Source organism: Equus asinus, chromosome 3, assembly GCF_041296235.1.
Source record: "Equus asinus isolate D_3611 breed Donkey chromosome 3, EquAss-T2T_v2, whole genome shotgun sequence".
Classification (NCBI taxonomy): Eukaryota; Metazoa; Chordata; class Mammalia; order Perissodactyla; family Equidae; genus Equus; species Equus asinus.
The window spans coordinates 143,231,762-143,247,174 of NC_091792.1; the positions used below are offsets into that span (position 1 = coordinate 143,231,762).

At 40.1% G+C, this 15,413-nt stretch overlaps 1 protein-coding gene across 9 annotated transcripts in view; it reads left to right on the forward strand.

The window, feature by feature from the left end:
- The window catches only part of PPARGC1A (PPARG coactivator 1 alpha), a 608,512-nt gene that overhangs the window by 517,638 nt on the left and 75,461 nt on the right, over positions 1–15,413 (forward strand). For 8 of the 9 annotated variants that reach the window (XM_044767642.2, XM_070506131.1, XM_070506132.1 and 5 more), the window contains one exon: positions 1,240–1,419. In XM_044767642.2, coding sequence (XP_044623577.1) covers positions 1,240–1,419 — 180 coding nt within the window. Of the gene's footprint in view, positions 1–6; positions 143–1,239; positions 1,420–15,413 lie in introns of those variants that run through there. The other variant, XM_070506134.1, reaches the window with a different exon arrangement.

Consider the following 15,413-nt stretch of genomic DNA (forward strand, 5'->3'; position numbering starts at 1 on the left):
TCCCTGCTGATTCAGACACCTTGGCTTGCAGGTGGATAAAGTCCTTATGGCTTTGGCATCACCAGCCCCCTGCAATAGGAAGTTTCTGCAGGGTTCTTCACAGTAGGCAGAGAGAAATCAGCAGTTGGATAGCCAACTCCAGGTGAGAAGACCACCCCATTGGTAAGGGGGTCCACTTTCCTCAAAAAGCCACAGTAGGGGACACTTAAAAGACCATTTACTCCACGCATGGAGGTGAAAGACTATGCCAATCTAAAATAGCCTTGGTGACAAGCAGCCCAGACACAGTATAGAATATTTTAAACCTCTCGATATCTTGAAATCATTTTAAAACACCAAAGAAAAGTAGTTCTGTTGAATTCCCTTAGAGCATAGTTTAGGAATACGAAAATGATGAAAAAATATAGTTGTGGTGTGCTATAGTGCTGTAGTGGTTTTTCTTTCCAGACCTCAGGTGATCCCAATCATACACATACATACACATACACACACGTACCAACACACATGACTTGCAGGTTACACATAGTGAAAGATATGAAGATCGGATAGAATCCGATCAGTGGTTTTTGTTTTTCATCTCAAGGAACTTGCTTTTGACCCGTTCAAGATCAAGTTCAGAAGCTCATGAAAAGTCAAGTAAGAGTAAAAGATTTAGATAACAGTTCAAGAGAACCATAGGCAAGTTAAAGGACTTTGCATCATTAGTTGCTAAATGAATTATATGGATTATAATGGTTAAAAGGAGCGTGAATGGAGAAAGTTTTTCCTAGTATAGTTCCTATGTTCTATTTTTCATTTAGCAATTATTCCCTCTCTATTATATGTGATGGCAATTCGAAGATAAAATCAAATTTAGACCCTTCCAAAGGGATTCTACTTGAAAAGTAGAGTGAAATTTGCATATAGTAAACCAGAAAACCATTTGCGACTTTGTAAGTGCTAACTATCAAAGAGGCACAAACAAATCCAGTTGATTTCTAACTGGAAAAATCAGAGAAGGCTTCACGGCATTTACGATGAATTTGGAGGTAAAATTTTGGAAGGAACGGATCAGGCGAAGTATCTTTTGAGAGCAAAGTGAGTAAACGAATTGAGGATGTTTTTTCTGGTGACTAAAACCGTGGAAACCAGCTTTGGTGGAGTCGTTGAGCTAACCAGGCTTAATTCCTATCACATGCTGTTGCAGTTTAATAAATTCCTGCAGTTAATGAAGGCTTTTTTCCCCCCTGCCTCCTGCAGTGTGCTGCTCTGGTTGGTGAAGACCAGCCTCTTTGCCCAGATCTTCCCGAACTTGACCTTTCCGAACTAGACGTGAACGACTTGGATACAGACGGCTTTCTGGGTGGACTCAAGTGGTGCAGTGACCAATCAGAAATCATATCCAATCAGTACAACAATGAGCCTTCTAACATATTTGAGGTAAGGACATCCCTTGGTGAAAATTAATTTCTCCTCGAACTTGGCTTGGGCCACGCTAACATGATTATTGGCCTGAAAGTACAATGGGTTCTTACTTTGCTGTCATCAAAAGACTCTTTATCACAGTTAGGCACTTCCTATTTTACGAAAAACAAATAGATATTTTTTTTTTTTCTTTTGAGAATTAAGGGGCTAGGAACCAACAACAAAGTGCATTAAACTGTGTTGAAATGCTAAGGGATTGTGAAAGAATTAGGGAAAAAGAAGAACAAAAATCTAAACCTGTTTATTCCTATTTCCCACAGAAAATGGTGCCTAATATAAATTAATGTAGAATGTAAAAGAATGCATTTCTTTTTAACCAAGGGGTTAGATATCTACTTTATTTGTTTTACAAAGTAAGCAAGCAATTATTATTATTATTATATTTTTGGTCATACCTCTGATTTCTCTATTTTATGGAAACTTCTAAACTCATCTACTCTAATATTTACTTATAAATTAGTCAAAATTCATTTGCCTTTCAATAGTGAGAATTATCTTCCAGACTCTAGACTCTTATTATAAGCCTACCCTATAATAAAGAATGTTAATCTACTACTATTAAAGTGTTACTTTGAGAAAAGAAGTTCTTTCTCACAAGATCAGTACTCATTTACTTGAAAATAAGTGGTTTCTTATAGGGACAAGCATGAAGTGAGTACTGTGGCAAGTGAGTTGAATAAAACTTGTCAAAGCAACTAGTTTTCGGTTTCACAACCACCAGTGCCACCATCATCTAACATCTTCTCCCCCTATGTGCCAACCTCCATACAAAGCACTTTAAATGTATTGTTTATCCACCAGCAGAAACATTTCTTATACTTTATACTTAGATGTCATTTGGTTGAAATATTTATTCTTTTTCCAGCACCCAGCACATGAAATGTACTGAATAAATGTTTATTGAGTCATTAAGAAAACCAATTCTGCAATATTTACTGAGTTTGTCCAGCACACAGAAGGTGTTAAACAAATGTTTGTTGAATAATGAGTGAATGATGAATATAGTAATGTTAAGAACAATAATAGTAATGACAACAATGACCAACATTTTGGAGCACTTGTGCTTTGTATATCATCTCACTCATCTCTCAAAACAATCTATTGTTTAGATACTATTATTATCATTCTCATTTTACATATGTAAACACTGAATCTCAGAGAGGTTGTGATTTTCCCAAAATCACACAGCTGACGAATAAAGAACTGAGACTTGAACTCCACATTGATCTAATTCCAAAGTCTATATCATTGATAAAAATAGAACAACAGTGAATTTAGGTGACAGCCATCCTTTACAAAGACGTATCAAGCTGCTTCTTTGCTCAATATATTTAAAAATAGAACAGAATCTTTCCTTTCAGTGTTGGTTGAGGTGGAAGCAAGGATAGCTAGTGAGCTGAGGTGGCGGTAGGTTCTGCCCGTGGCTGAGATTTTATAATATGTCGGGAGCATGAAGTGGGTCTGAGAAGAGGGTTTCAGGTAGTGGTGTTGGGGCTGGGGAGAAGGAATAACGTGGAGGAAACACTGGAGGTCTGTGGTTAGTTACACTTTCCCAGGCTTCTCAGCCGGGTCTTAGAAAGTTCATGCGAGGACTTGGCTGGTTAGAACTGGTAAATTGAACATTCCTCATTCAGTACACTTGTCAGGTTACAGGCCCATTTTAAGTCATGCTGCATTAAATAAACAGTACTTTAAAAAATGTCCATCTCTATAGACCTCTTATCTGAAAATCGGCTATTCCTTATTGGGTGAATGCCATGCATTTTGTAGATGATGGTTAGGGAATAACTAAAAGGCGGGGGGAGGTGATGTGGTAGTCAATACCTCCCCGGTGGGCTAGTTTCAAAAAAAGATGACTTTCTCCGTGACCTTGTGTCCCTGTATTTCGTGTTGCAGCCCTTGCATGAGGTACTTCTCATTTACACCTTCAGGAGTCTTGGTTCAGCAGCTAGTTAGTTATATACAGATGCTTAATCTACACTGAGACACCCCTTTTGTTTCCCTATATGACTTTCTACCACTGATAGAATTGCTTTCAATGCTCTAAAACACAAGGTTGATTTAATTTAATCTTTCGTTAGGTCATTTTAAACTGGTGACTCTCAACTGAAGGCAATTTGCCCCCCCCAGGGGACATTTAGCAATGTCTGGAGGTATGTTTGATTGTTAAGAGTAGGGCCAAAAGGATGTTCCTGCCATTTAGTGGGTAGAGACCAGAGATGTTGCTAAATACCCTGCCAGGCACAGGACAGCCCCCACAACAAAGAACTGTTTGGCCTCCAATGACAATAGTGCTGATGCTGAGAAACCCTGTTTAAAAAAAGTCCCTGAAATACCCCTTTATAAAACACTCAAGTTGAATTGGTCGGTTTTTTGAGAGAAAATATAGTTAAGATACAGGCTACGAAGACTCAGAAGTCGTATAAAATTATTGAGATGCCAGGGCCTCAGGACTCTGTGTCAGGAATTCTCTTACTGACAGACAGCAAAAGTAACTGTTTAGATAAGCCTCCATATCAGTTTTCTCTGCTGTCACAAAACCCATTCTTCTTTGTCTATGCAAAGGGTAAGGGCTCCTGTGGCAACACTGTTACAACCAGCGGCAGCTTCCTGACTATTTGCATACAGCTAAATAGCCTCTACTCTTTGCCCTCTAGCGTTAAACTCAAACATTTTTTCTATAAGGGAAAAAAAGTGTTATGTGAGCCTAGGAGGAATTCTAAAATTGTGTCTTCCCTGTGAAGAAGGTCCCACATGCCGCAAAATAACCCTTGAATGGCCACGGCTTTGTGTTGCTGCATTTCCCTCAAGTCTTTTTCCCAGAGCCTGTGCCTTTAAAACTCTCCCAGTGGACTTTCACCCCTGCTCTCTTTCTTCCAGTTCTCAAAGGCCTGCCTCATCACATTTGTGGAAGGCCTTGTACTTGAGCAAGCCAAACAGTCACCGGTCTCGGCCACCTCTGATCTGCCAATAACAACCATCATCTACCTCAGATTCCCAGAATAAAATAAAGCACCCTGTAGTTAAACACTTTCCCCTGACTCAAGCAGCACATTGATGACCCTGCTGGAAACTGGCCACAGGATTTCTGAATTCTAATCAAAGCTGATAGAAGGGGTATTAAGAGCTATACACAGTACAGCAGAATGTTGAGACGTTGAGAGTAAATAGAAATTTCCTCCTTTGGCCTCTTCCGTACATTTGGATCTAAGTTTAATTTTTATTTAACTTTAGAAGGAAAAAAAAAAAGGAATGAAATCGAATGTCACAATTTGGGAAAGAGTGAATTCCTGAGTGGGAGCAAGTTGGGCCAACACGCAATTGTACACGTAGGTTGAGTAACTGGACACACAAACAACGATCTTTGTTTGCACAACCTATGTTTGGATGTGTAAATGCAGGTGACCAGGTATGATTCAGAAGCCACTTAGAAAAACAGGACACAAGGCCTATAGGTGCAGCCTCCAGTGAATCTGACCCACGTGTCAGGAAAACAGGATGCTGTCCCTGGACCGACTGGTAGGAAGATTTATGTTTCAGAATATTGCAACATAACTTCCTTCCCTCTGTTGCCTTTGTGCATTGTTTGAAGGAGGAGAATAAAGGACTACTCTTACAACATGGCATTGTGTAAGGGTGCGTGGCCAGGGGTTAGTTTAAATAGCACATTGGCCTTTCTGAGTCACTGTGGGCCACCCTGTCTCTGCTTTAATGCCTCCGTGATACAACTGAATGGGCATCTTTCATTCATTCATCTGTCACTTCCGAATGCAGGGTTCTTTAGAACATGGAGAGTGAGAATGTAGCTGTCTCTAGGTCAGTACTCTTAAGGTGTTCTAGGCCTGCCTTTGCTAATGGAGAGAGAAGGCCTCACAGCTGTAGCCAGAATTCACGCTGGGTAGTTAGTGGGAGTCTCAGTACGTCTGATAAGGTGAAATTTCGTAGCAGAAAAAGGGGCAAGGGGTCCTGTTATCTGTCTGGAAGGTGTCCTTCCGCCAAAGGAATGGTAGGTGGAAGCCTACAAGAATACAAGAATACTTAATCATTCTGGTGGGGTACAGATGATTTTACATTTCTTCTTTTGGCTTTCAGTTATATTCTAATTTTTTTCTGAAATAAGCATAAATTGTACTTATCAAAAAGTTAAAACGACAAATCTTGGCTATTCAAAAGCCTGTGAACATTTTGGAAGCAGGGAACCTGCGTGTCCTGTTCACTGAAGTTTTTCTAGACGTTTTCTTAGCAAACAGCCGAAAGTAAGTACTCAATAAATATTTGCAGCATAATGAATGAGTTGACCATCATGTATTTGTTGATGGTGGCAACTGTGTTAGGTAATGTGAAGATTACAAAGAAAGTGCAAAAAAATTGCTTCCTAAAGAACTTGAAATCTAGTTTGGGAGGCCAAATTGGGAAACAAATAGCAAACAATGCAAGACGGTGTGTGCATACGTATATACATAAATATGTTTACGTACATATATACTAGCAATTGGAAAACAATGTAAGACTGTATATTCATGTATACATGTACATATATGTTTATATGCATGGGGTTATATATCATATGTCTATTAGCAGTTGGCAAGCATTGCAAGACTGTGTGTATGCATATGTACATGTGTGTGTGTGTCCTAGCTAAGGAGGGAATCAGCAAGAATAATGTTGCCAAGGCTAATAAGAGAATAAGAGCGAAGTGTTTTTATAGAGGGAGCATGTTTGGCAAAGTAAAATATATGTTGATGGGAACAGAGTGGTAGGAGAAGTAAGTTTAGACTTAGGATGGATACAAAATTGTGGCAGGCCATGAGAACCCAGTTGGAAGTGTTTAGAGTATATATAGTAGGAATGAGGGAGCTATTGAAGATTTTTAGCAAAAGGGCAATGTAATCGAGTGGTATTTAAGAGTGATCATTGTCAGAGTTGTACGAGCTATGGACAAGCAGAAAGTAGGGGAAATCTGACAGCAGGCCCTGCTGCATTCCAGACCCTGTGCGAGGCAGGTGCAGGGAAGGGACCTGCAGAGGGGATGGTGTCCAGGGAACAAAGACTTGAAGCACCTTGAAGGAAAATTCCATGAGCTCTGATGACTATGAGTTAGGTTAGAGAGGGAGGTGGCAAAGAACGCTAACTCAAAAATATTCCAAAGAGAATCAGAACTTCATGGATATCTTCTTGGCTAAGGTTCTGCTTACCTTTAGGAGTTGAAGTACTTTCTTAGACTTGTGAGTCGTTTTACAAAGGGGCTCTCCATCTCCCTACTGCCTCAGGGGTAGAACATATTTAACCCAATCCACAAATTTACGTGGTGTCTGCTTTTTCTCACTTGTCTCCTTGGAGGAAATTCTGCAGCCTTCCATGGTAATGAATTCCTGCTTCTGACTGTGCCTGTGGTCGGACAGCCTTTTCTATGAATGGCAAACCTCTTGGAATTTCAACAAAACAAACAGAGAAAAAAATGTGTGTCAAAACAACCTCACCTTAATTTAATCATCAAGAGGATAAATTCTCCTTTGTTATGTGGAAAGACTGAACTAATTTACAATAATCACTTCTTCAGGATTTCTAGAATTTCCAATTTGCAATCAATAAATGTTTGTCATTTAAATTAAATTTACAGCCCACAACCAGATTTTTGCCACACTTGGTAATGACACTTACAGAGAACATAGACTTCAAGTAAGAAAATAATAGCCATTTAAGTGGCGAGATAATTGGCTGTAACATAAGAACATTGAAGAATGTTGAAACTCATGGAGACTTATGGAGTATTTTAAAAATTTATGTTGTACTTATCTTTGCATTTGTAGTCTACCACAAAATTCCAAATTCTGGGTATAAATCAGTTAGATGTTCTTCTTGGAGAGTCACAAATCAGGATGCAACAATTGGACCCAGCCTGTGTGCTGCTTTATTTTCAACTTCTACTGTCAGCTTATCTTGCAGGGAGACTAAATAGCGGGGTCTGTGTATGTGTGTGTGTGTGTGTGTGTGTGTGTGGTTGTGTGTTGTGTTGTTCATCTACACACCTCAGTTAAAGACTATTTTAGACTTCTTGCCTTGATAACATCTGCCTTATCTTGGGAACATCTGGTTTATCACCCTATTTCCTCCCTGCCATTATGCTGACCACTGGAAAAATATGGCTCAGGAGTTCTGACCCACAGGGCTGTGTCTTTTGGCATCAACCTCTACCTAATAAATAGTAAGTCACAGGATGTCGGTTACATGACCGTCTTTCACCATCACTAACTTTCCTGGTGGTTGCTTTTGTTAATGTGAGTTGTGGTTACAAGAGGTGAGGTTGGCTGCTGTTTTTCATGGAAGTCGATCCAGTTCTTAGCCATTTGCAATTTGGAAAGTGAGAATCTGTATGTTTAGTTAGGCACAATGATTGTAGAATGTACTATTTTGTGTTTTTTGGGTTAGAGACCAACTATTTGAAGTCAGATACTCTGAGCACTCCAAGATGTAGGTAAGCTATTTTATGGGCATGTCTTAGGCTTTTCCCACCTCCTGGACTCTCAACTGGATCATTTAGCTAAAAATTATTCCACCTGGATATTTTTGGGGCCAGAAAAGTAGATACCCACATTTACATGGAGGGAAACTTGGAGAGGAATCAGGAAAAATTGGCTCATTGCCTCTTAGATTTACTTCAAAGGTTAAAGTAATCAAGATTCAAGATACTGCATTGGACAAACTGTCTATTTGTATAGCGACTCTGTGTGCTTGGGTAGTAACCTTATACATATGCCTTATCTATTTGTCCACGTCCCCCTATCTATATGCATTGTCTTGGAAACATAGCCCAGCAGATGGCTCACCTCTGAATGAGATCAACACACAAAGCAGATAAAAAGATGAACCTTAAAGATCACATTATTAAATGGAGAGCCGAATTGTTCTTCCACTGTGCCCTACCTGAGACTTCACATTTTTAACAAGGTTAATTTGGCCCTATAATTGTGTGCCTACTCTTTTAGCAATGAAAACTTTTATTGTGGGCTTTATAAAATGAATTGCCTGTGATATAAAACAATTTTGTAAGGACCATTTTTTTCTTCTTCTTTAACCTCTCAGGTTACTTTCAAGATTGTGTGCTCGGAAGTATAGTTTGAAAGCAAAGGGGCATATTGTGTTTTACGGTAGCCTACCAAAGATGCTGAACTACGGGGAGCTAGAATGAGAGCAAGGGAGAAGGGGAGAGATACACAATGAAATTCACACTCTTATTCTTGGCACGGGCAAAATTTTACGAAGAGAAATGATTTCTTATCCATTACAGTATTTGTCTCAAAAACAATGATAGGAGGTACTTTTGTGCCTCTTCTGCTCCAAAATGATAGAATCATTTGCGTGGTTTCAGATTCTAAACACTAATACTTTGTAGACCTGCCCATCTCCATTACTACTGCAAGTTATTCATTCAAGGTTTGTGGCCGGATGGATTAATGAATTACCCGATCTTGCGTAAAATGACTTGGCCTGACTTTTAAACAATTGCATTTTTTTCCCTTTTTTTTCCTTTGGCCAGTCTTGTGATTGGTGTTAATGGCCTCTAGAGACTGAGCCCCCTATAGAGTTGTTTTTTTTTTTTTTTCCAGAAGTAGCTTTGTTAAGTATTTCCCCCACTTTTTCATTCTCTTGCAAACTTCTGGTCAGAGGCAGTCAGTTCAAGGACTAACAGGCAGGCTGGGAGGGCAGGGAGGAGGGAGGGGACCCGGTAGGCAAATCCTTGGTGGCCGATGCCCTTTCCTGTGCCAGATCAGCCTGGGTTATGAGATCCCTGGCTGCAGCACCACCGAGTTTAGAGTGAGATCCTTGGTGTTCCTCCCACAATATGCAGAGCTGGAGCCTGAACTTTGAAGGAAAGCCTCAGAGCTATTTGCAAAGTGCTGGTGCTTAGTGAATACTAAATTACATTTAGGAAATAGTCTACTGCGACCAGTTATACTTCATTTTTATTCTTGACACAGACACCTAAATCAGAGAACAGTAACATTTCAGAGATTATGGAAGCAGTTTGGGTATGTTCCAACACTATAATAGGATCAGAATTTTAAGGCCTTTTGTATTATTACCAATAGTCACTTAGTTTCCACTGCAGTGTACTTTGTAGGGAATTACAGCTTTTACTAAAAAGATTAAAATGCTATTATGCAAATGATTGCAGTATGTTATTATGTTTACAAATTAACATCCGTGGCTCAACACACAAATTAACTAACTATTCTATCTATGTTATTAAGGATTTAATAAAGTAACTGTTAATAAAAATGGGTAGCTTGGAACACTTAATAGGAAACTATTGTGATTTAACACAGAACTCAAGCGTTGTGTTTAATGTTCTAGGTGATATAATGGTAAAATAAAGTTGAGCACAGCACACGGAAGATCCGGGGCTGTGTCAGATGCAGGGCTGCTTGTCTGGGATCCCGAGGACCAGGAACCATATAGCTTCAGCCTACCACGTACAGTGGGCAGCATATCAATAAATCTAAGCAAAGCACACAAACCGTCTTCTGTTAATAAATAGTTCATTGAAATGATAATTGCCCTCCATTACATGTTTGATATGTTCCGTATGCACAGAGAATGCTTACATTATTCTAAAATGGAGCTCACAGCAAATTTTACTGTGGCGAATGGGATTTAGCTGGAGAAGCTCGCCGTGTGATAAAAGAGGAGAAGGCTGGGTTCAGACTAAGATGACTTTACAAACAGGCTGTAAATTGCTATTCCTGGCTGTTCATAAGAGATCATAAAAGCAAGGAGATAAGAACTGCCAAGGTCCCTGAGAAATGAATGTATGTGATTATGTTATCTCGTGGGTTGTACTTACTAGACAGACCGACGACACCTTCGCTTTAGTCCAACAGGAAAAGTAGAGAGAGATGCAGATTTTAGAGAGCAAACTTTGTTAGAAGGAGGAAGTTCTAAAACACTGTAATTAAAAGGTTTCAAAAGAGATCCAGGGGTCTGGTCACTGAATCCTTTACTAGATCCCAAAGCAAGACCTAGAGGTGTTACTTAATATTAAGCAAACAAACAAACACAAAGGAAACAAAAGAATTACTAGAAAATCCTGAAACTATTCATATTTCAAATATTTTGGATTTCTTTTTTCGTAATAGTCAAATACGGATGTTGAAGACTCCTATGGAAACAGTAACCTTTTTGAGTCTCCCTATAAATAAATAGTTCAATGACATAATAAATAATTACCTTCTTAGGTCTACCTCCAGGGGGCAGCTCAGCTGAGCTTCTTAGCAGGAATATCTGGGTGTACTTAAGAAACATCTGAGCAGGGAAGCAACCACAAACCTGGTCAAGGTTTGTGCCCTTGCATACAGTACAAACAATTTATTTTGTTCTGAACAGCACCTCTGTGGTTGGGAAAGTATTTATGCAAATTTTTGATATCTAGCTTTAGCAAGGCGCCTGGTTCCTTCATTTCCTTCCACATTTGGATAAATTGTGTTGTTCTTCACTCTTCCAAATTTGTCCTTGTGGAAGCAAACTGCAAATTGGTTGAAGCTTGCTAGGAGAAAGAAAGAGGAGAGGAGAGAAGAGGAGGAAAAAGCCTGACCAAAAACAGTTGATGGGACAGCATATAATTTGATGGTTTGTGGTCTTGTCCAGTTCCCAGGCACCTGATCGAGAAAGTGGTACAATCCTGTTATGCAGGCATTCCAGAGTCCTTGCCAGCATTCACCTGACATGACCAAGGTTTAAAGTACTTGCTGTAACTTTACCCAGCGTAGTGGAAATGTGTGCCTGTGTGTGTGCGTACACATTCACATTGTTTTTCTTTTTTTTTTTAAAGAAAAAAAAAGTGATCCTTGCCATAGAAGGGTAGTAAAATAATTAGTCCAGTAGACAAATGTCTTGGCCCATGTTTAAACAGAGCTTTAAGGACACAGTGTTCCCAACAGTCACATATCTAAATACAAACCAGTGTCAGCTGCCATGCAGACCAAAATGTAATAGCCTGCTTTCACATAGGTCATCGTCAATCCATTTTGGTCTCAGTCACACTGCACATCTGTTTCTGCGCACTGCAGCTTCTTAAGGTGGCATTTGGACTTCATAAAAGCACAAACAACCAAGCTATAAATTGCCACTGCTGGAGTTATTTTGAATAAGTGTATACTGTTTCATATTTATAATGGTGAGGCTTCATAATATTCACAGTGAATATATAACACTGATCAGTTCAACAAGCATGAAATTGTATATTGTCAACTTGTCACATAAATAGAGTCATATTCTGGCTTGCGATAATGTTGAACTAACATTTTTTTCCCCCAGAATTGTCGAGAGGGTCCCAAAAAAGTGAGGAGGTGGATAAACAGTCAGGGCTATTGTAAAGTTGGTATTACTATTGATGAGTTTCTTTTCTTCCCTCTGTCCAAAGTGCTTGCTTTTCTTGGGTGAATGCTAATTGGCTAACCTGGTGTGTTTCTTCTGTCATCCAATGGCATTATTTTCAGCCAGGGCTAGAAGGCTTTTTTTGGATTGTGTATGTGTGAGTAGCTTTTTTTGTTTTCCTTTAAGACAATTAAGAAAAATTGTTTTTTCTATTCTTGTAGTGCAAATCAGTGCTAATTGTCGTGAAATTCTCTAACCATACTCTGGCAAGTTTTCTTGTTGCATTTGCAACCCAGTTAACTCTTAATTGATTACCAGAGCACTGGGAAATAGTGAAAGCTGGACATGTTGGTCCAACTTTTGTGCAATAGAGACTTTAGAGGGATGCAGAAAAATGCTTATGGAGCCAAAGGTGCAATTACTGAAAGGAGAAGGGAGGAAAATGGAATGTACTCACCAGCAGCTAGAGAGCTACTGCGGAGACCCGTTTCCACAGTAGCTGATGCTCCTACACCAGAGGCATGAGTAGAAACTGATGCCAAGTACTTTTCACTTTTGAGAAATGCTCGGATGTGTTCAGTCCTCCCCATCTTCCTTCAAATGGTCTGAAGACAGAAGGCGTTCCAGTCTGTATCTGCAATCACGTTAATTTACCCGGTGAAGTTGCTAACTTTGAAACCTCAAGACAGTACTTTAGAATGCAAATATTACGGAGGATTATTACTGACCTAGTCTTTTCATCCCCTGTCACTTGTGGTGTGAGTGGTCATATTTTCTCATATGAGAAACCGCTTGCCATCCAAAACTCTCCAACTTTTGCATAGTTTCACATTTCTGCGTGCTTCTGGATTTTAAAAGTTCCTGTATTCTCTCATGGATTTATATACCCATTTATCAAAAAATAATTATTGTCAACCATTAGTTTGCTCATCTCCTTGCCAATTTCTGGGGATACAGTAGTGAAGAGTCGACGATGGTCTGTGTGCCATAAAGCTCATAGTGAGTGATGAAGACTGGTCTTTAAAATCCACTGAGATAAGCTCTCTGACAGAGGAAGCAAAGCGAGGACTTTCTCTACTTGCCTGTTATCCTGGTCATCGCTAACAGCTAAATCCTGCCCTTCTCTGTATTGGTGCACTTATCACCTTCCGAAATGCCTTCACCTTGAAATGGAATTTTGCTGGTGAGCATTTCTTCTAGCTATTGGGACCTTCTTTTCCAAACCAAGAGCCCAGACGTAGGGTCCAATAAATGCAGGGCAGGGGGACAGAGTATTTGAAATTGGGAGACCTGGAATTTATGGTGTTCCACACATAGTGTATTGACGAAAATAGCAGTTTGCTCATTGGAATTGCTGAGGGAAGACAAGAGGAGGCCAACCTAAGGGAAGAGAACAAGGCTGTCAGCAGAAAATTCTTTAACCGGTATACAAGGCTGACGTGACTGGAATAGTGCACCCTAGCAACGTATGTGGGGCTCCTTTGGGTGAAAACCATTTTGTACCATTTTAGGCCTGTTGACCTTTCTTTCTGAGAATGATATTTCAGTGGAGCTGGAAGGGCTGACATGCTTTTTGCCTATGTGTGACATCTTGAATATGTGGCTTTTCTATCTCTTGGAGCCTTTTTCTTGTATCATGGGATGGTCCTACACAAGGACTGTCCTGTTTCCTTGAATGAGGCATGCGCAGGAAGAATGCTACCTATCCCTTTCCTCCTCTTTCTGGAGGTACTGAGAATTATGCCTCTACTGAGCCTTATTCAATTCAATCTCCTTCACTTTCCTGTAATATGCCGGCTTAAATATCTTCTCCCCAGTCCTTTCTGAGAAGTTTATTTATGCTTTTGAATGGTGCTTACATAGGGAAAAAAGTGCCTCTATTATAGGAATGCCCTTGGTTTTTCCATGGGCTCTTGGCCTGAGGACATTAGCTTCCCTGAGTGCCTTCTCATTTGTTCAGACGTGAAGTTGGAGCTTCTGTATTCCAGACATAGTTCTCCTGGGTGTCCAGGGATCCTCGCCAACTCAGATTCTGTCCAGAAATGTTCTCATGTTAGGATCCTCTTGTGTCTTGCCAGCACATGCTTAGCGGGGACACCCTGCTCTCCTCTGAGCTGCATGTATCAGCCTGGCTTTTTCTTTCAGGCAGTGCTGCCTGATGGGCAGGCTCCTCTCCTGTTCCCACTGCCTAAGAGTCTGGGCAAATGCCTGAGCATTTGAAGGCAGTGATGCTGCGTGGGATAAGTGACTTCTTTCCCCTGCTGGTCCCCAATTCCAGGGCTCTGCGTGCAGCAGATTTGAGAGTTACATTAGGTCACAATGCCACTTTCTAACTCCTTTAATCCTATCACCCGGCAATCCCAGCAATGTAGCTGAGGTGGCTGCCCCTGTCCTAAAGGAATTTGTGTCAATTTCTCCTGGGACAAATCTAGTCTGGACTGTTTTGCAATATTTGTTCCAACTGAAAATTTTGACAAAGACATTCTGTCCACATAGAGCCAAAAATTCTCCTGTGTTCAGATGCATTTGGAGGTAACTGAATGTTGCCTGGTCTTGGCAGATAACTAAGTCTGGCGATTCACATAGCATGATCCATGCCCCATTTAATTTGTCTTTGAATGGCAAATGTGTTTCTTCTCTGAGTCAGCAAAAGGTGCGATACCCTCCTACAGGACTGGGTGACCTCCCCGCTGCTTCTGTGGCTCAGAAAAACAAAACTCTGCTCTGACTTTTTCCTTCAGTTGCTGGTTCCTTTTTATTTCCAGCTACATGTTTCATAGCTGAGAGAGAAGATGTATGTTCCACAGACATGATGCATTTTTACTTAAACACAGCAGTTGTTTTTATAATTCTTTTTAGTAGACCTCGATTCTCTGGCCATTAGTAACTTATTGTTATTAATTGTCTGAAATATAGCTGAGAAACACACCGTTTGTAAAGCTGCCTCTCAGAGGCCAAACCAGATGCAGAAAAATCATACTTTCAAACTTAATGCATTTTATTCCCAGAAAAACTTCTCCAGCCCTCACCTACCACTTGCTTCCTTTGATTTTGCTTATAGTTTAAACCAATCTCGTTATCTGTTTTCCAGCATGGGAGATTAGAAGACATGATTTAGAAAGTTAACGAGTTGGGAGAGGCAAGCAGATCTTATCGAGAAGTAGGGACTGACCAAAACAGGTGAGACCAAAAAGTACAAAAGGGAGACAAGCACTCAAAATTTGACTGTCTGGGGCCCTTTAGTCTGAGGGCAAATAGCCCTCTGTTTCTCAGGGCTGTATTTCTAAATATCTCCTCGCAGTCATTTTGCACGATCCCCCAATGCCACAAAAACCAATTCTCATAATTTTTAAGATGGGGGAAATATGTAAATGATTTTGAAGTCTTTCCATTAAATGCTGTAATAAAAAACTTGGTGCTTAAGCGAGGCAACTTCTTGATTCATCCGCACCAGTGCCTGCGTGGATTAATGCCTGATGATAAGAGATACATGAGGCATATATATAAACACACATATGTATTTTTAGATCTAAAAGATTTTCATGGAGTCTTGCTATCATCCTGTAAGTCTTTCC